The sequence below is a fragment of the Perca flavescens genome, chromosome 21, assembly GCF_004354835.1.
Source record: "Perca flavescens isolate YP-PL-M2 chromosome 21, PFLA_1.0, whole genome shotgun sequence".
Taxonomy (NCBI): Eukaryota; Metazoa; Chordata; class Actinopteri; order Perciformes; family Percidae; genus Perca; species Perca flavescens.
Window position 1 is genome coordinate 7501 of NC_041351.1, and position 20000 is coordinate 27500.

Sequence of the window (20000 nt, forward strand, 5' to 3'; positions counted from 1 at the left end):
TGATTACATGTAATCAGATTACAAAAATCAAGTAATTAAAATCAGCCCAGATTACAACACACACAATAAAAAAAAAAGTGTAATCAGATTACAGTGATTATTGAGGATTACCGGATTACATTTTATATTGCAATTTTTTAATCTGTAGTCCAGTCTGGGATCATCTGTAGTCCAGTCTGGGATCATCTGTAGTCCAGTCTGGGATCATCTGTAGTTCAGTCTGGGATCAGTTGTAGTCCAGTCTGGGATCAGTTGTAGTTCAGTCTGGGATCAGCTGTATCAGTCTGGGATCAGTTGTAGTCCAGTCTGGGATCAGTTGTAGTTCAGTCTGGGATCATCTGTAGTTCAGTCTGGGATCAGCTGTATCAGTCTGGGATCATCTGTAGTTCAGTCTGGGATCAGTTGTAGTCCAGTCTGGGATCAGTTGTAGTTCAGTCTGGGATCAGCTGTATCAGTCTGGGATCATCTGTAGTTCAGTCTGGGATCAGCTGTATCAGTCTGGGATCAGCTGTAGTCCAGTCTGGGATCAGTTGTAGTCCAGTCTGGGATCATCTGTAGTTCAGTCTGGGATCAGTTGTAGTCCAGTCTGGGATCAGTTGTAGTCCAGTCTGGGATCATCTGTAGTTCAGTCTGGGATCATCTGTAGTTCAGTCTGGGATCAGCTGTAGTTCAGTCTGGGATCATCTGTAGTCCAGTCTGGGATCATCTGTAGTCCAGTCTGGGATCAGTTGTAGTCCAGTCTGGGATCATCTGTAGTTCAGTCTGGGATCAGTTGTAGTCCAGTCTGGGATCAGCTGTAGTTCAGTCTGGGATCAGTTGTAGTCCAGTCTGGGATCAGCTGTAGTCCAGTCTGGGATCAGTTGTAGTCCAGTCTGGGATCAGTTGTAGTTCAGTCTGGGATCAGTTGTAGTCCAGTCTGGGATCATCTGTAGTCCAGTCTGGGATCAGTTGTAGTCCAGTCTGGGATCAGTTGTAGTTCAGTCTGGGATCAGTTGTAGTCCAGTCTGGGATCATCTGTAGTCCAGTCTGGGATCATCTGTAGTCCAGTCTGGGATCATCTGTAGTCCAGTCTGGGATCAGTTGTAGTCCAGTCTGGGATCATCTGTAGTTCAGTCTGGGATCAGTTGTAGTCCAGTCTGGGATCAGCTGTAGTTCAGTCTGGGATCAGTTGTAGTCCAGTCTGGGATCAGCTGTAGTCCAGTCTGGGATCAGTTGTAGTTCAGTCTGGGATCAGTTGTAGTCCAGTCTGGGATCATCTGTAGTCCAGTCTGGGATCAGTTGTAGTCCAGTCTGGGATCAGTTGTAGTTCAGTCTGGGATCAGTTGTAGTCCAGTCTGGGATCATCTGTAGTCCAGTCTGGGATCAGCTGTAGTCCAGTCTGGGATCAGTTGTAGTCCAGTCTGGGATCAGTTGTAGTTCAGTCTGGGATCAGTTGTAGTCCAGTCTGGGATCATCTGTAGTCCAGTCTGGGATCAGTTGTAGTCCAGTCTGGGATCAGTTGTAGTTCAGTCTGGGATCAGTTGTAGTCCAGTCTGGGATCATCTGTAGTCCAGTCTGGGATCAGTTGTAGTCCAGTCTGGGATCAGTTGTAGTTCAGTCTGGGATCAGTTGTAGTCCAGTCTGGGATCATCTGTAGTCCAGTCTGGGATCATCTGTAGTCCAGTCTGGGATCATCTGTAGTCCAGTCTGGGATCAGTTGTAGTCCAGTCTGGGATCATCTGTAGTTCAGTCTGGGATCAGTTGTAGTCCAGTCTGGGATCAGCTGTAGTTCAGTCTGGGATCAGTTGTAGTCCAGTCTGGGATCAGCTGTAGTCCAGTCTGGGATCAGTTGTAGTTCAGTCTGGGATCAGTTGTAGTCCAGTCTGGGATCATCTGTAGTCCAGTCTGGGATCAGTTGTAGTCCAGTCTGGGATCATCTGTAGTTCAGTCTGGGATCAGTTGTAGTCCAGTCTGGGATCATCTGTAGTCCAGTCTGGGATCAGCTGTAGTCCAGTCTGGGATCAGTTGTAGTCCAGTCTGGGATCAGTTGTAGTTCAGTCTGGGATCATCTGTAGTTCAGTCTGGGATCAGTTGTAGTCCAGTCTGGGATCATCTGTAGTTCAGTCTGGGATCAGTTGTAGTCCAGTCTGGGATCATCTGTAGTCCAGTCTGGGATCATCTGTAGTCCAGTCTGGGATCAGCTGTAGTTCAGTCTGGGATCAGCTGTAGTCCAGTCTGGGATCATCTGTAGTTCAGTCTGGGATCAGTTGTAGTTCAGTCTGGGATCATCTGTAGTCCAGTCTGGGATCATCTGTAGTCCAGTCTGGGATCAGCTGTAGTTCAGTCTGGGATCAGCTGTAGTCCAGTCTGGGATCAGTTGTAGTCCAGTCTCTGTTGCTCCGCCCACTCTCTGATGAGGCGGTTGGCGATGGCGTGTTTGGGAGGCAGCCATAGGCCAGCGGCGCCTCTCGGGGGCGGGGCCTTCACCTGCAGGGCGGTGACCACTTCCTCCAGACTGAACCAGCGAGCATCCTCCAGCTCTGATTGGTCCACGGACAGCTGGGGGACAAACAGGTAGCGTTCCACACACCGATCACAGCGTTCATTGGTGCTTTAAAAACTGCTTCAATCTGAAAGGACAGCTCACCTGAGTGTGGGCGGGGCTTACAGTGGCGTGGCAGCCAATCATGAAGGAGCTGTGAGGAAACGGCCAATGCTGCGAGGAGCTGTAGGAGACGCTGAGGAGCTCCAAACCCACCTCCTCTGCTAGCTCCCTGATCAGAGCCTCCTCCAGGGTCTCCCCTGAGAGACAGACAGGTCAGAGAGGTCAGAGAGACAGACAGGTAGGAGAGACGCTGAGGAGCTCCAAACCCACCTCCTCTGCTAGCTCCCTGATCAGAGCCTCCCCTGAGAGACAGACAGGTAGGAGAGACGGACAAGTCAGAGAGACAGACAGGTAGGAGAGGTCAGAGAGACAGACAGGTAGGAGAGACAGACAGGTAGGAGAGACAGACAGGTCAGAGAGACAGAAACACAGACAGGTAGGAGAGACAGACAGGTCAGAGAGACGGACAGGTAGGAAAGAGACAGGTCAGAGAGGGACAGACAGACAGGTAGACAGCTAAGAGAGACAGACACACAGACTGGTAAGACAGACAGACAGTTGAGAGAGAGTGACAGACAGACCCATGTCACAGAAGCCAGCCAGAGCGCTGTACATCCCCCGAGGGAAGGACACCTGTCGGCCTAACAAACACCGTTTCCCATCAGACACCAGGGCGATGACCACCGGAGACATCTGGAGGACAACAACAACAACAACAACAACAACAAGGGAATATAGTGTGTCTGTCTGTGTGTGTGTGTGTGTGTGTGTGTGTGTGTGTGTGTGTGTGTTACCTTGGGGTAGTAGATGATGTCGCTGCAGACTCTCTGACTTCCCGCCCGGTTGCGCTGGGTGGGTCGCCCCGTGGCGCTGCAGAAACCGCTGGTTTGATGCCAGCGCAGCAGAGCCTGACCCTGAGGGACGAACACGTATAAATAATAATATAACTACAGCGTTAGGCTCCTCCCCCTGAGTGTTAGGCCCCTCCCTCTGAGTGTTAGGCCCTGCCCCTGACCTTGGCGACCAGAGGAGCCTCTGCTGCCGGGAGGAGAAAGAAAGACTTCTTCAGATCGATGAAGGTTCCTCCACACTCTTCCTCCAGAACCTCCTGGTCCACTTCTCCTACACACAGACACACACACACACACACAGACACACAACACACACAGACTCACACAGACACACAACACACACAGACACAGACACACAACACAAAGAACACAGACAAAATGAGTCCTGAGAAGTTAAAGACAATACAAACTAAAGCCACAAATAAGCCACAAAAACGAATTATGTTTTGGGGAAAAACTAAAATTCGATAAAAGCGACAAAAACATCATAAGAAGTATTATATAATATATATAATATAATATAAATAATATATATAATATAATATAATATATATAATATAAATAATATATAATATAATATAATCTTTGGGAACCATCACCTTATCGTGGTGGAGAGGTTTGTGTGTCTCTGTGAACCTGAGGGCTGTGTTGTCTGGAGCTTTGTGCTCCTGGTAGGGTCTCCCAAGGCAAAGTGGTCTCAGGTGAGGGGCCAGATAAAGAATGGTTCAAAAACCCTATGAGCCAACGTAGAAGAGGTGACGTGACCCTGCCCGGAGGAAGCCCGGGACCCCCGCCTGGAGCCAGGCCCAGACGGGCGGGCTCGTCGGCGAGCGCCTGGTGGCGGGTTTGCCACGGAGCCCGGCCGGGCACAGCCCGAACAAGCTACGTGGCTCCCATCTCTCCAGCCCATGGGCCCACCACCTGTGGGAGGAACCGTTGGGGTCGGGTGCGCTGCCACATGGGTGGCAGTGAAGGTCAGGGGCCTCGACGGACCAGACCCGGGCAGCAGATGCTGGCTCTGGGGACGTGGAACGTCACCTCTCTGTGGGGAAGGAGCCGGAACTGGTGCGGGAGGTGGAGCGCCACCGGTTAGATCTGGTGGGGCTTACCTCTCACGCACAGTCTCGGTTCTGGAACCATACTCCTGGATAGGGGTTGGACTCTTTTCTTCTCCGGAGTTGCCCAGGGTGTGAGGCGCCGGGCTGGTGTGGGGATACTCACAAGCCCCGGCTGAGCGCCGCTGTGTTGGAGTTTACCCCGTGGACGAGAGGGTCGCCTCCCCACGCCTGCGGGTTGTGGGGGAAAACTCTGACTGTTGTTTGTGCATATGCACCAAACAGGAGTTCGGAGTATTCGGCCTTCTTGGAGACCTTGAGTGGAGCCCTGCATGGGGTTCCAGTGGGCTTTTGTGGATTTGGAGAAGGCGTATGACCGGGTCCCCCGGGAGATACTGTGGGAGGTGCTGCGGGAGTATGGGGTGAGGGGGTCTCTACTCAGGGCCATCCAATCTCTGTACAACCAAAGTGAGAGCTGTGTCCGGGTTCTCGGCAGTAAGTCAGAATCGTTTCAGGTGAGGGTTGGCCTCCGCCAGGGCTGCGCTTTGTCACCAATCCGGTTTGTAATATTTATGGACAGGATATCGAGGCGTAGTCGGGGTGGGGAAGGGTTGCAGTTTGGTGGGCTGGGGATCTCATCGCTGCTCTTTGCAGATGATGTGGTCCTGATGGCATCATCGGCCTGCGACCTTCAGCACTCACTGGATCGGTTCGCAGCCGAGTGTGAAGCGGTTGGGATGAGGATCAGCACCTCTAAATCTGAGGCCATGGTTCTCAGCAGGAAACCGATGGAATGCCTTCTCCAGGTAGGGAATGAGTCCTTACCCCAAGTGAAGGAGTTCAAGTACCTTGGGGTTTTGTTCGCGAGTGAGGGGACAATGGAGCAGGAGATTGGTCGGAGAATCGGGCGCAGCGGGTGCGGTATTACATTCAATCTATCGCACCGTTGTGGACGAAAAGAGAGCTGAGCCAGAAGGCAAAGCTCTCGATCTACCGGTCAGTTTTCGTTCCTACCCTCACCTATGGTCATGAAGGCTGGGTCATGACCGAAAGAACGAGATCCAGGGTACAAGCGGCGAAATGGGTTTCGTCAGGAGGGTGGCTGGGCGTCTCCCTTAGAGATAGGGTGAGAAGCTCAGTCATCCGTGAGGAGCTCGGAGAGAGCCGCTGCTCCTTTGCGCCGAAAGGAGCCAGTTGAGGTGGTTCGGGCATCTGGTAAGGATGCCCCTGGGCGCCCTCCCTAGGGAGGTGTTCCAATAATAATAATATAATATAATATATAACTAATGTTTTCTTACCGACGTCCAGACAGAACTGAGCCTGGTTCTGTTGGGAGCAGCCAATCAGAACCGACTGGTCCAGCAGGGTTGGGTCCGAGCCGAGTCTCTGCAGGATCGACTGCACGCCTGGAACAGATCAGGATGGTTTGAAAGGTTCCTCAGGTTCTGGTTCTACCTGAGGCAGTGATTGTAGATAAACAATCCACTGGCCAACATCTATACCCTGAGGTTCTGTCTCTGAGGTTCTGTGCCTGAGGTTCTGTCTCTGAGGTTCTAAGATTCTGTCTCTGAGGTTCTGTGCCTGAGGTTCTAAGGATCTGTACCTGAGGTTCTGAGGTTCTGTACCTGAGGATCTGTACCTGAGGTTCTGAGGTTCTGTACCTGAGGATCTGTACCTGAGGTTCTGAGGATCTGTACCTGAGGATCTGAGGTTTTGTACCTGAGGTTCTGAGGATCTGTACCTGAGGTTCTGAGGATCTGTACCTGAGGATCTGAGGATCTGTACCTGAGGATCTGTCCCTGAGGATGTGTACCTGAGGATCTGTACCTGAGGATCTGTGCCTGAGGTTCTGTCTCTGAGGTTCTAAGGTTCTGTACCTGAGGTTCTGCGTGCTATGGGTCTGAGGGTTCCCCTCTCGGTGCGTTGCAGCAGTGGAGCCAGCCGGTGGAACAGGAACATCTGGCCGCTCTGCAGTGCTGCAGCGCACGCTTCATCGTCCCGCTTCAGCCGGTCGACAAACCTGAAACACAGCATCTCATTGGTTAAAGTACCGACAAACCTGAAACACAGCATCTCATTGGTTAAAGTACCGACAGACCTGAAACACAGCATCTCATTGGTTAAAGTACCGACAAACCTGAAACACAGCATCTCATTGGTTAAAGTACCGACAGACCTGAAACACAGCAAGTCATTGGTTAAAGTACCGACAAACCTGAAACACAGCATCTCATTGGTTAAAGTACCGACAGACCTGAAACAGACCTGAAACACAGCATCTCATTGGTTAAAGTACCGACAAACCTGAAACACAGCATCTCATTGGTTAAAGTACCGACAGACCTGAAACACAGCATCTCATTGGTTAAACTACAGACTGGGTAAAGAAAGCATCTCATTGGTTAAAGTACCGACTGGGTAAAGAAAGCATCTCATTGGTTAAAGTACCGACTGGGTAAAGAAAGCATCTCATTGGTTAAAGTACCGACTGGGTAAAGAAAGCATCTCATTGGTTAAAGTACCGACTGGGTAAAGAAAGCATCTCATTGGTTAAAGTACCGACTGGGTAAAGAAAGCATCTCATTGGTTAAAGTACCGACTGGGTAAAGAAAGCATCTCATTGGTTAAAGTACCGACTGGGTAAAGAAAGCATCTCATTGGTTAAAGTACCGACTGGGTAAAGAAAGCATCTCATTGGTTAAAGTACCGACTGGGTAAAGAAAGCATCTCATTGGTTAAACTACAGACTGGGTAAAGAAAGCATCTCATTGGTTAAAGTACCGACTGGGTAAAGAAAGCATCTCATTGGTTAAAGTACCGACTGGGTAAAGAAAGCATCTCATTGGTTAAAGTACCGACTGGGTAAAGAAAGCATCTCATTGGTTAAAGTACAGACTGGGTAAAGAAAGCATCTCATTGGTTAAAGTAAAGACTGGGTAAAGAAAGCATCTCATTGGTTAAAGTAAAGACTGGGTAAAGAAAGCATCTCATTGGTTAAAGTACCGACTGGGTAAAGAAAGCATCTCATTGGTTAAAGTAAAGACTGGGTAAAGAAAGCATCTCATTGGTTAAACTACAGACTAGGTAAAGAAAGCATCTCATTGGTTAAACTACAGACTGGGTAAAGAAAGCATCTCATTGGTTAAACTACAGACTGGGTAAAGAAAGCATCTCATTGGTTAAAGTACCGACTGGGTAAAGAAAGCATCTCATTGGTTAAAGTACCGACTGGGTAAAGAAAGCATCTCATTGGTTAAAGTACCCACTGGGTAAAGAAAGCATCTCATTGGTTAAAGTAAGACTGGGTAAAGAAAGCATCTCATTGGTTGGTAAAGAAAGCATCTCATTGGTTAAAGTAAAGACTGGGTAAAGAAAGCATCTCAAAGACTGGGTAAAGAAAGCATCTCATTGGTTAAACTACAGACTAGGTAAAGAAAGCATCTCATTGGTTAAACTACAGACTGGGTAAAGAAAGCATCTCATTGGTTAAACTACAGACTAGGTAAAGAAAGCATCTCATTGGTTAAACTACAGACTGGGTAAAGAAAGCATCTCATTGGTTAAACTACAGACTGGGTAAAGAAAGCATCTCATTGGTTAAAGTACCGACTGGGTAAAGAAAGCATCTCATTGGTTAAACTACAGACTGGGTAAAGAAAGCATCTCATTGGTTAAAGTAAAGACTGGGTAAAGAAAGCATCTCATTGGTTAAAGTAAAGACTGGGTAAAGAAAGCATCTCATTGGTTAAAGTAAAGACTGGGTAAAGAAAGCATCTCATTGGTTAAAGTACCGACTGGGTAAAGAAAGCATCTCATTGGTTAAACTACAGACTGGGTAAAGAAAGCATCTCATTTGTTAAAGTACCGACTGGGTAAAGAAAGCATCTCATTGGTTAAAGTACCGACTGGGTAAAGAAAGCATCTCATTGGTTAAAGTAAAGACTGGGTAAAGAAAGCATCTCATTGGTTAAACTACAGACTGGGTAAAGAAAGCATCTCATTGGTTAAAGTAAAGACTGGGTAAAGAAAGCATCTCATTGGTTAAAGTACCGACTGGGTAAAGAAAGCATCTCATTGGCTCATTGACAGAAAGAAGAGATTAAAAACCCAAAACGAGTTACTGGACCTCATCCTGGAGACGAAGCTGGAGCAGCACCGGGACAGAGGGGCCAGGGTCCTCACTGGTCTCAACATGGCCGCCACTGTTAGCCTAGCTTAGCACAGAGACTGGAGGCAGAGGACACTGTTAGCCTAGCTTAGCACTAAGATTGGAGGCAGAGGACAATGTTAGCCTAGCTTAGCACTAAGACTGGAGGCAGAGGACAATGTTAGCCTAGCATAGCACAAAGACTGGAGGAATAGGACACTGTTAGCCTAGCTTAGCACAAAGACTGGAGGAATAGGACACTGTTAGCCTAGCTTAGCACAAAGACTAGAAGCAGAAGAAACTGTTAGCCTATCTTAGCACAAAAACTGGAGGCAGAAGACACTATTAGTCTAGCTTGGCACAAAGACAGAAGGCAGAGGAAACTCTTAGCCTAGCTTAGCACAAAGACAGAAGGCAGAGGAAACTGTTAGCCTAGCTTAGCACAAAGACAGAAGGCAGAGGACACTGTTACCCTAGCTTAGCACAGAGTGGAGGCAGGGGGAAACTTTTGGTCACATGAGAATGTGTTGCTGTGTGGAGAGACAACGTTGCCGAGTCCCCTTTAAAAATCTGTCACTTTAGATGTTGATTTGTTTTCCGTGATATTTTTTAATAATTATAATATAATTAAAGATACACATCTGAATCTCCCGTGTCCACGGGTCATTTCGGCGCAAATTTAATCAAACAAGCTGCTCTTATTTTAACGGAAATACAACATATATCCTCTTACAGTTCACAGACGCTTTCTCAGCGACACACTCAGTTATTGGCGGAATATGTGTGTGTGAAACAATAATAAAGTTTGTAACCTGAGATCTGGAGATCAGATGAACGCTGACGTTACAGCAGAGCGTCTGGATTACCTCAAATTTACCAATTACCGAGTCTGACCGAAAATATATCGGTTTGAGGGTCCGTTTTTTTTTCAGACCGTGATACAAGACTCCGTTCACAAATCGTTCTATTTAAAGTTTCCCTTGCTATGGGTAAAAAGAGAATTACTATACAACATGACTTAACCCATTCTTCAAACAAATGACGATTAGTGGAGAATTCGGAGTGTGTTTTAAATACATAACTGTGTGTGCTGTGCTGTACAGTAGAAGTGTGTGTTTGTGTTGTCATATACCTGCAGCTGCTTCTCTTCTTCAAGCGGAATGCCCTTTTTTGTTGTGGCTCCCCCCCAAAAAACTTTTTTAAACACGTACTCAAAGTAATGATCCAGAGAAACAATATAAGATATGTATGTGTTTGTGTGTGTGTCAGTGTGGTAATTATATTATTATATTAGCCTAGATTTTTGCGAGATTTTGCGAGATTTTGCGTAACTTCCGACAGGAAACTTAAACTCTCGTGGCAGAGAGTGGAGGCTGACCAGAGGCTGACAGCAGGAAGTATCATGTCTGTGTTTATGGATTTAAATGTGAACTACACGGCGGATAAGAGCCGGCTCCAGAGTCTGATAGAGACAGCAGCTCACCGTGAGTCTCTTCAGTCCAGTTTACCTTTAAAATAACACGAGTTTAACAGCCGGGGATCTGATGCTAACACGGCTAGCTAACGTTAGCTCCGAGTTGTATAGCTCTGTTGGTCTGTGTGTAACCCATACAAGACATCCATGGTGCTCCGTTAGTTCTTTAACCAGCTGATTACACATATGTGGATCACTGTGTAACTTATTTATTCAATAAAGACACTTTAATAGCTCATAAACCTCACAACAAACTTTCGCACCAAACTCTGTTTAAAAAAACGTAATTTTAAAGGTTTCTTTGCTTTCTGGTTTAACGACAGACCGTCCAAACAGAATTAAATACACTTCATTGTCAGCAAAGCCCCAGGTTAATAATTCACTATATAGTTATTCATTCATTAAGTAATATATCTGTGTTGGGGGTCTGTGTTTTCTGCCTTAAAACAGACCGTAAACCATGGCACCAGACGTTCAGAAAAGCTCTGTATTTAAGGCTTCCCTTCGTAAAAATATAATTGAAATATAATATAATGTAATACATCATTAAAACAAAAAAGAGCCAGTGGACAATTCGGCAACACAACTGAACCAACAAACAACCAATAAATCCTGTATTTATCCAATAACCTAATATTTTAGGGAATGCAGCTCAGAAAGCTTCCCACCGGACTCGGACGTTTAAAAAAACTCTGTATTTAACGTTTTCTGTTGTGCTTTATGAAGATATACTTGAAATAGAACATCATTGGAGACATTATTCAAACAAATAAGAGCCAGTGGAGAATTCGGCTGCACAAAATAACCAACAAACAGCATTTTAATTAGAAAAACTTTGACTTTTTTCAAGAAATCCTGCCAGCAAACAAACCTGATATATTAATATTAAATATGGGTCAGCTCAGTATCGTAGCTGAATGATTAATGTTTATATAAAGTTAAAGTACATGTGTGTTTTCTTCTTCCAGTCGGTTTCTCTACAGTCGCCATCAACTACGTGTTTGAACCAACAGCCAAAAAGAAACAGGTGAGTTTATATTATTATTATTATTATTATTATTATTATTATTATTTATATACATGTGGTCTTTGTCGCTTTTATTTTGTAACAATCTGTTTACTTCCTGTTTGCAGGAGATTCCCTCCCCGACGCCGATCAGCGAGCTGATGGACTCGCTGCCCGTCGTACAGGTAGGTGAGGAAGAGGAAGAGGAAGAGGAGTGTCTGTGGTGGTGGTGGTGGTGTTGTTGTTGTTGTTGTTGTGTTAACATCTGTCTCCGTCAGGGTCGCTCCCGGCCAATCAGAGTGCTGAACAGACTGACCATTGTGATGTCAGACGCCAGTCACTTTGTGAGTGATGATTTTATTTTGAAATCTTTCATTTACTGCTGCTTAAAAGTTGACTTTCACAATAAAAGCATGTGTGTCTGTCTGTCTATCTCTCTGCCTGTCTGTCTGTCTGTCTGTCTGTCTGTCTGTCTGTCGGTCTGCCTGTCTGTCTGCCTGTCTCTGTATGTGTGTCTCTCTCTGTCTGTGTGTGTGTCTGTCTGTCTGTCTGTCTGTCTGTCTCTCTCTCTGCCTGCCTGTCTGTCTGCCTGTCTGCCTGTCTGCCTGTCTGTCTGGCTGTCTGCCTGTCTGTCTGCCTGCCTGTCTGTCTGTCTGCCTGCCTGTCTGTCTGCCTGTCTGCCTGTCTGCCTGTCTGCCTGCCTGTCTGTCTGCCTGTCTGTCTGCCTGCCTGTCTGTCTGTCTGCCTGCCTGTCTCTCTGCCTGTCTGCCTGCCTGTCTGTCTGTCTGCCTGTCTGCCTGTCTGTCTGCCTGCCTGCCTGTCTGTCTGCCTGTCTGTCTGCCTGTCTGTCTGCCTGTCTGTCTGCCTGTCTGCCTGTCTGCCTGTATGTCTGCCTGCCTGCCTGTCTCTCTGCCTGTCTCTCTGCCTGTCTCTCTGCCTGCCTGTCTGTCTGCCTGCTGCCTGCCTGTCTGTCTGTCTGTCTGCCTGCCTGCCTGCCTGTCTGTCTGCCTGTCTGTCTGCCTGTCTGCCTGTCTGCCTGCCTGCCTGCCTGCCTGCCTGCCTGCCTGTCTGCCTGTCTGTCTGCCTGTCTGTCTGCCTGTCTGCCTGCCTGTCTGTCTGTCTGTCTGTCTGTCTGCCTGTCTGTCTGCCTGTCTGTCTGCCTGCCTGTCTGTCTCTCTGTCTGTCTGCCTGTCTGTCTGCCTGTCTGTCTGTCTGTCTGCCTGCCTGTCTCCCTGTCTGCCTGTCTGCCTGCCTGCCTGCCTGTCTGTCTGTCTGCCTGCCTGTCTGTCTGTCTGTCTGCCTGCCTGTCTGTCTGTCTGTCTGCCTGTCTGTCTTCAGAGGCCTACAGCTGTGGAGTATCGGCGTTATGACCTGCTGGCCGTCCAGCCGACCACAGAGAAACTCTTCCACGTGAGAATCACACCACACTACGTTAGTTAGTTAGTTAGTTAGTTAGTTAGTTTATCACTAGGGCCCTATATCTAAATAACCCTAACCACCACACTACATTAACTTTAGTTAGTTAGTTAGTTAGTTTATTACTAGGGCCCTATATCTAAATAACCCTAACCACCACACTACATTAACTTTAGTTAGTTAGTTAGTTAGTTTATCACTAGGGCCCTATATCTAAATAACCCTAACCACCACACTACATTAACTTTAGTTAGTTAGTTAGTTTATCACTAGGGCCCTATATCTAAATAACCCTAACCACCACACTACATTAACTTTAGTTAGTTAGCTAGTTAGTTTATCACTAGGGCCCTATATCTAAATAACCCTAACCACCACACTACATTAACTTTAGTTAGTTAGCTAGTTAGTTTATCACTAGGGCCCTATATCTAAATAACCCTAACCACCACACTACATTAACTTTAGTTAGTTAGTTAGTTAGTTTATCACTAGGGGGCCCTATATCTAAATAACCCTAACCACCACACTACATTAACTTTAGTTAGTTAGTTAGTTTATCACTAGGGCCCTATATCTAAATAACCCTAACCACCACACTACATTAACTTTAGTTAGTTAGCTAGTTAGTTTATCACTAGGGCCCTATATCTAAATAACCCTAACCACCACACTACATTAACTTTAGTTAGTTAGCTAGTTAGTTTATCACTAGGGCCCTATATCTAAATAACCCTAACCACCACACTACATTAACTTTAGTTAGCTAGTTAGTTTATCACTAGGGCCCTATATCTAAATAACCCTAACCACCACACTACATTAACTTTAGTTAGTTAGTTAGTTAGTTTATCACTAGGGCCCTATATCTAAATAACCCTAACCACCACACTACATTAACTTTAGTTAGCTAGTTAGTTAGTTAGTTAGTTAGTTAGTTAGCTAGTTAGTTTATCACTAGGGCCCTATATCTAAATAACCCTAACCACCACACTACATTAACTTTAGTTAGTTAGTTAGTTTATCACTAGGGCCCTATATCTAAATAACCCTAACCACCACACTACATTAACTTTAGTTAGTTAGTTAGTTTATCACTAGGGCCCTATATCTAAATAACCCTAACCACCACACTACATTAACTTTAGTTAGCTAGTTAGTTTATCACTAGGGCCCTATATCTAAATAACCCTAACCACCACACTACATTAACTTTAGTTAGTTAGCTAGTTAGTTTATCACTAGGGCCCTATATCTAAATAACCCTAACCACCACACTACATTAACTTTAGTTAGCTAGTTAGTTTATCACTAGGGCCCTATATCTAAATAACCCTAACCACCACACTACATTAACTTTAGTTAGTTAGTTAGTTTATCACTAGGGCCCTATATCTAAATAACCCTAACCACCACACTACATTAACTTTAGTTAGCTAGTTAGTTAGTTAGTTAGTTAGCTAGTTAGTTTATCACTAGGGCCCTATATCTAAATAACCCTAACCACCACACTACATTAACTTTAGTTAGTTAGTTAGTTTATCACTAGGGCCCTATATCTAAATAACCCTAACCACCACACTACATTAACTTTAGTTAGTTAGTTAGTTAGTTTATCACTAGGGCCCTATATCTAAATAACCCTAACCACCACACTACATTAACTTTAGTTAGTTAGTTAGTTAGTTTATCACTAGGGCCCTATATCTAAATAACCCTAACCACCACACTACATTAACTTTAGTTAGTTAGCTAGTTAGTTTATCACTAGGGCCCTATATCTAAATAACCCTAACCACCACACTACATTAACTTTAGTTAGTTAGTTAGTTAGTTTATCACTAGGGCCCTATATCTAAATAACCCTAACCACCACACTACATTAACTTTAGTTAGTTAGTTAGTTTATCACTAGGGCCCTATATCTAAATAACCCTAACCACCACACTACATTAACTTTAGTTAGTTAGTTAGTTAGTTTATTACTAGGGCCCTATATCTAAATAACCCTAACCACCACACTACATTAACTTTAGTTAGTTAGTTAGTTTATCACTAGGGCCCTATATCTAAATAACCCTAACCACCACACTACATTAACTTTAGTTAGTTAGTTAGTTAGTTTATCACTAGGGCCCTATATCTAAATAACCCTAACCACCACACTACATTAACTTTAGTTAGTTAGTTAGTTAGTTTATCACTAGGGCCCTATATCTAAATAGCCCTAACCACCACACTACATTAACTTTAGTTAGTTAGCTAGTTAGTTTATCACTAGGGCCCTATATCTAAATAACCCTAACCACCACACTACATTAACTTTAGTTAGTTAGCTAGTTAGTTTATCACTAGGGCCCTATATCTAAATAACCCTAACCACCACACTACATTAACTTTAGTTAGTTAGTTAGTTAGTTTATCACTAGGGCCCTATATCTAAATAACCCTAACCACCACACTACATTAACTTTAGTTAGTTAGCTAGTTAGTTTATCACTAGGGCCCTATATCTAAATAACCCTAACCACCACACTACATTAACTTTAGTTAGTTAGCTAGTTAGTTTATCACTAGGGCCCTATATCTAAATAACCCTAACCACCACACTACATTAACTTTAGTTAGTTAGCTAGTTAGTTTATCACTAGGGCCCTATATCTAAATAACCCTAACCACCACACTACATTAACTTTAGTTAGTTAGTTAGTTTATCACTAGGGCCCTATATCTAAATAACCCTAACCACCACACTACATTAACTTTAGTTAGCTAGTTAGTTTATCACTAGGGCCCTATATCTAAATAACCCTAACCACCACACTACATTAACTTTAGTTAGTTAGTTAGTTTATCACTAGGGCCCTATATCTAAATAACCCTAACCACCACACTACATTAACTTTAGTTAGTTAGTTAGTTAGTTTATCACTAGGGCCCTATATCTAAATAACCCTAACCACCACACTACATTAACTTTAGTTAGTTAGCTAGTTAGTTTATCACTAGGGCCCTATATCTAAATAACCCTAACCACCACACTACATTAACTTTAGTTAGTTAGTTAGTTTATCACTAGGGCCCTATATCTAAATAACCTTAACCACCACACTACATTAACTTTAGTTAGTTAGTTAGTTAGTTTATCACTAGGGCCCTATATCTAAATAACCCTAACCACCACACTACATTAACTTTAGTTAGTTAGTTAGTTTATCACTAGGGCCCTATATCACCAGCCAGCTGTTCATACACTAGTTCAGGATTTATTTACTGCTTCAGCAATAAATATTAATTTAAATGATATATAATTGTGTGTGTGTGTGTGTGTGTGTGTGTGTGTGTGTGTGTGTGTGTGTGTGTGTGTGTGTGCAGGCAGCCTGTATGATATATGATGTAGACATCATCTGTATCTCAGTGACCGAGAAGCTTCCCTTCTTCTTCAAGAGAGCTCCTGTCAACGGGGTGAGAATGTTACGGTAGTCACACAGTATGGACCCTCCCCACCCCCTGGTCATAGTAGATCACCTGATCACCTTAACGTCATAGAAGATCACCTGATCACCTTAACGTCATAGTAGATCACCTGATCACCTTGACGTCATAGTAGATTACCTGATCACCTTAACGTCATAGAAGATCACCTGATCACCTTAACGTCATAGTAGATCACCTGATCACCTTAACGTCATAGTAGATCACCTGATCACCTTAATGTCATAGTAGATCACCTGATCACCTTAACGATCATAGTAGATCACCTGATCACCCATAGTAGATCACCTGATCAACCGATCATAAGTAGATCACCTGATCACCTTAACGTCATAGTATACCATAGTAGGTCATAGTAGATCACCTGATCATCTTAATCACCTGTCATAGTAGATCACCTGATCACCTTAAGATCATCGTCATAGATAGATCACCCATGATCACCTTAACGTCATAGTAGATCACCTGATCACCTTAACGTCATAGTAGATCACCTGATCACCTTAACGTCATAGTAGATCACCTGATCACCTTCATAGTAGATCACCTGATCACCTTAACGTCATAGTAGATCACCTGATCACCTTAACGTCATAGTAGGATAGTACCTGATCACCTTAACGTCATAGTAGATCACCTGATCACCTTAACGTCATAGTAGATCACCTGATCACCTTAACGTCATAGTAGATCACCTGATCACCTTAACGTCATAGTAGATCACCTGATCACCTTAACGTCATAGTAGATCACCTGATCACCACATTGACCGATCATAGATCACATAGTAGATCACCTGATCACCTTAACGTCATAGTAGATCACCTGATCACCTCAACGTCATAGTAGATCACCTGATCACCTTAACGTCATAGTGGATCACCTGATCATAGTAGATCACCTGATCACCTTAACGTCATAGTAGATCACCTGATCACCTTAACGTCATAGTAGATCACCTGATCACCTTGACGTCATATAGATCACCTGATCACCTTGTAGATCATAGTAGATAGATCACCTGATCACCTTAACGTCATAGTAGATCACCTGATCACCATAGTAGATACCTGATCGTCATAGTAGATCACCTGATCATCTTAACGTCATAGTAGATCACCTGATCACCCATAGTAGATCACCTGATCACCTTAACGTCATAGTAGATCACCTGATCACCTTAACGTCATAGTGGATCACCTGATCACCTGATCACCGCGTCATAGTAGATCACCTGATCACCTTAACGTCATAGTAGATCACCTGATCACCTTAACGTCATAGTAGATCACCTGATCACCTTAACGTCATAGTAGATCACCTGATCACATTGACGTCATAGATCACCTGATCACCTTGACGTCATAGTAGATCACCTGATCACCTTAACGTCATAGTAGATCACCTGATCACCTTAACGTCATAGATCAGATCACCTTGATCACATAGTAGATCACCTGATCACCTTAACGTCATAGTAGATCACCTGATCACCTTAACGTCATAGATGGATCACCTTAACGCCATAGTAGATCATCACCTTAACGTCATAGTAGATAGATCACCATAGTGATCAGATCACCTGATCAATGTCAGTAGTAGATCACCTGATCACCTGATACCTTCATAGTAGATCACCTGATCACCTTAACGTCATAGTAGATCATAGTAGATCACCTGATCACCTTAACGTCATAGTAGATCACCTGATCTGATCCTTAACGATCATCTTAACGTAGATCACCTGATCACCTGATAACGTCATAGTAGATCACCTGATCACCTTAACGTCATAGTAGATCACCTGATCACATTGACGTCATAGTAGATCACCTGATCACCTTGACGTCATAGTAGATCACCTGATCACCTTAACGTCATAGTAGATCACCTGATCATCATAGTAGATCACCTGATCACCTTAGTAGATCACCTGATCATAGTAGATCACCTGATCACCTTAACGTCATAGTAGATCACCTGATCACCTTAACGTCATAGTAGATCACCAGATCACCTTAACCATAGTAGATCACCTGATCACCTTAGATCACCGATCATAGTAGATCAGATCACCTAGATCACCTTAACGTCATAGTAGATCACCTGATCACCTTAACGTCATAGTAGATCACCTGATCACCTTGACGTCATAGTAGATCACCTGATCACCTTAACGTCATAGTAGATCACCTGATCACCTTAACCATAGTAGATCACCTGATCACCTTAACGTCATAGTAGATCACCTGATCACCTGATTAACGTCATAGTAGATCACCCATATAGTAGATCACCTGATCACCTTAACGTCATAGTAGATCACCTGATCACCTAGTAACGATCACCTTCATCAGTAGATCACCTGATCACGTCATAGTAGATCACCTGATCACCTTAGCGACCATAGTAGATCACCTGATCACCTTAACGTCATAGTAGATCACCTGATCACCTTAACGAGATCACCTGATCCTTAACGTCATAGTAGATCACCTGATCACCTTAACGTCATAGTAGATCACCTGATCACCTTAACGTCATAGTAGATGACCACGTCATAGTAGATCAGATCACCTTAACGTCATAGTAGATCACATAGTAGATCACCTGATCACCTTAACGTCATAGTAGATCACCTAGATCACCTGATCACATTAGTAGATCACCGATCATAGTAGATCACCTGATCACATTGACGTCATAGTAGATCACCACCTGATCACCTTGACGCATAGTAGATCACCTGATCACCTTGACGTCATAGTAGAGATCACCTGATCACCTGATCACCTTAACGTCATAGTAGATCACCTGATCACCTTAACGATCACGTCATAGTAGATCACCTGATCACCTTAACGTCATAGTAGATCACCTGATCACCTTAACGTCATAGTAGATCACCTGATCACCTTGACGTCATAGTAGATCACCTGATCACCTTAACGTCATAGTAGATCACCTGATCACCTTAACGTCATAGTAGATCACCTGATCACCTTACGCCATAGATCACCTGATCACCACCTGATCACCATTGACGTCATAGTAGATCACCTGATCACATTGACGTCATAGTAGATCACCTGATCACCTTAACGTCATCAGTAGATCACCTGATCACCTTAACGTCATAGTAGATCACCTGATCACCTTAACGTCGATCACCTGATCACCTTAGTAGATCACCTGATCACCTTAACGCCATAGTAGATCACCTGATCACATTGACGTCATAGTAGATCACCTGATCACCTTAACGTCATAGTAGATCACCTGATCACCTTGACGTCATAGTAGATCACCTGATCACCTTAACGTCATAGTAGATCACCTGATCATAGTAGATCACCTGATCACCTTAACGTCATAGTAGATCACCTGATCACCTTAACGTCATAGTAGATCACCTGATCACCTTTAACGCCATAGTAGATCACCTGATCACATTGGATCACCGATCATGACGTAGATCACCTGATCACCTTGACGTCATAGTAGATCACCTGATCACCTTAACGTCATAGTAGATCACCTGATCACCTTAACGTCATAGTAGATCACCTGATCACCTTTAGATCACCGTCATAGTAGATCACCTGATCACCTTAGTAGATCACCTGATCACCACGTCAGTAGATCACCTGATCACCTTGACGTCATAGTAGATCACCTGATCACCTTCACCGATCCTTGACGTCATAGTAGATCACCTGATCACCTTAACGTCATAGTAGATCACCTGATCACCTTAACGTCATAGTAGATCAGATCACCTTAACGTCATAGTAGATCACCCCGTCATAGTAGATCACCTGATCACATTAACGTCATAGTAGATCATCCTGATCACCTTGACGTCATAGTAGATCACCTGATCACCTTAGCGTCATAGTAGATCATCACCTTAACGTCATAGTAGATCACCTGATCACCTTGACGTCATAGTAGATCACGTCCTGATCACCC

General features: G+C 44.3%; 2 protein-coding genes across 11 annotated transcripts in view; one reads left to right on the plus strand and one right to left on the minus strand.

Moving 5' to 3' along the window:
• Positions 1 to 10028, minus strand: part of nudt13 (nudix (nucleoside diphosphate linked moiety X)-type motif 13) — a 10258-nt gene extending 230 nt beyond the window's left edge. Inside the window, exons 1-9 of one of the 10 annotated variants that reach the window (XM_028567209.1) lie at positions 9770 to 10028; positions 8617 to 9028; positions 6368 to 6510; positions 5789 to 5896; positions 3600 to 3706; positions 3379 to 3498; positions 3166 to 3277; positions 2627 to 2781; positions 1 to 2538 (exon numbers count right to left, since the gene is read on the minus strand). The exon at positions 1 to 2538 is cut by the window's left edge and continues 230 nt beyond it. In XM_028567209.1, coding sequence (XP_028423010.1) covers positions 2353 to 2538; positions 2627 to 2781; positions 3166 to 3277; positions 3379 to 3498; positions 3600 to 3706; positions 5789 to 5896; positions 6368 to 6510; positions 8617 to 8684 — 999 coding nt within the window. In that variant the 5' untranslated portion in view covers positions 8685 to 9028; positions 9770 to 10028 and the 3' untranslated portion in view covers positions 1 to 2352. The other 9 variants (XM_028567206.1, XM_028567205.1, XM_028567204.1 and 6 more) reach the window with 9 other exon arrangements.
• rpp30 (ribonuclease P/MRP 30 subunit) overlaps positions 9949 to 20000 on the plus strand; it is a 15511-nt gene continuing 5459 nt past the window's right edge. The window contains exons 1-6 of the mRNA XM_028567211.1: positions 9949 to 10121; positions 11080 to 11138; positions 11246 to 11302; positions 11396 to 11461; positions 12456 to 12527; positions 15909 to 15998. Coding sequence (XP_028423012.1) covers positions 10040 to 10121; positions 11080 to 11138; positions 11246 to 11302; positions 11396 to 11461; positions 12456 to 12527; positions 15909 to 15998 — 426 coding nt within the window. The 5' untranslated portion in view covers positions 9949 to 10039. The remainder of the gene's footprint in view (positions 10122 to 11079; positions 11139 to 11245; positions 11303 to 11395; positions 11462 to 12455; positions 12528 to 15908; positions 15999 to 20000) is intronic.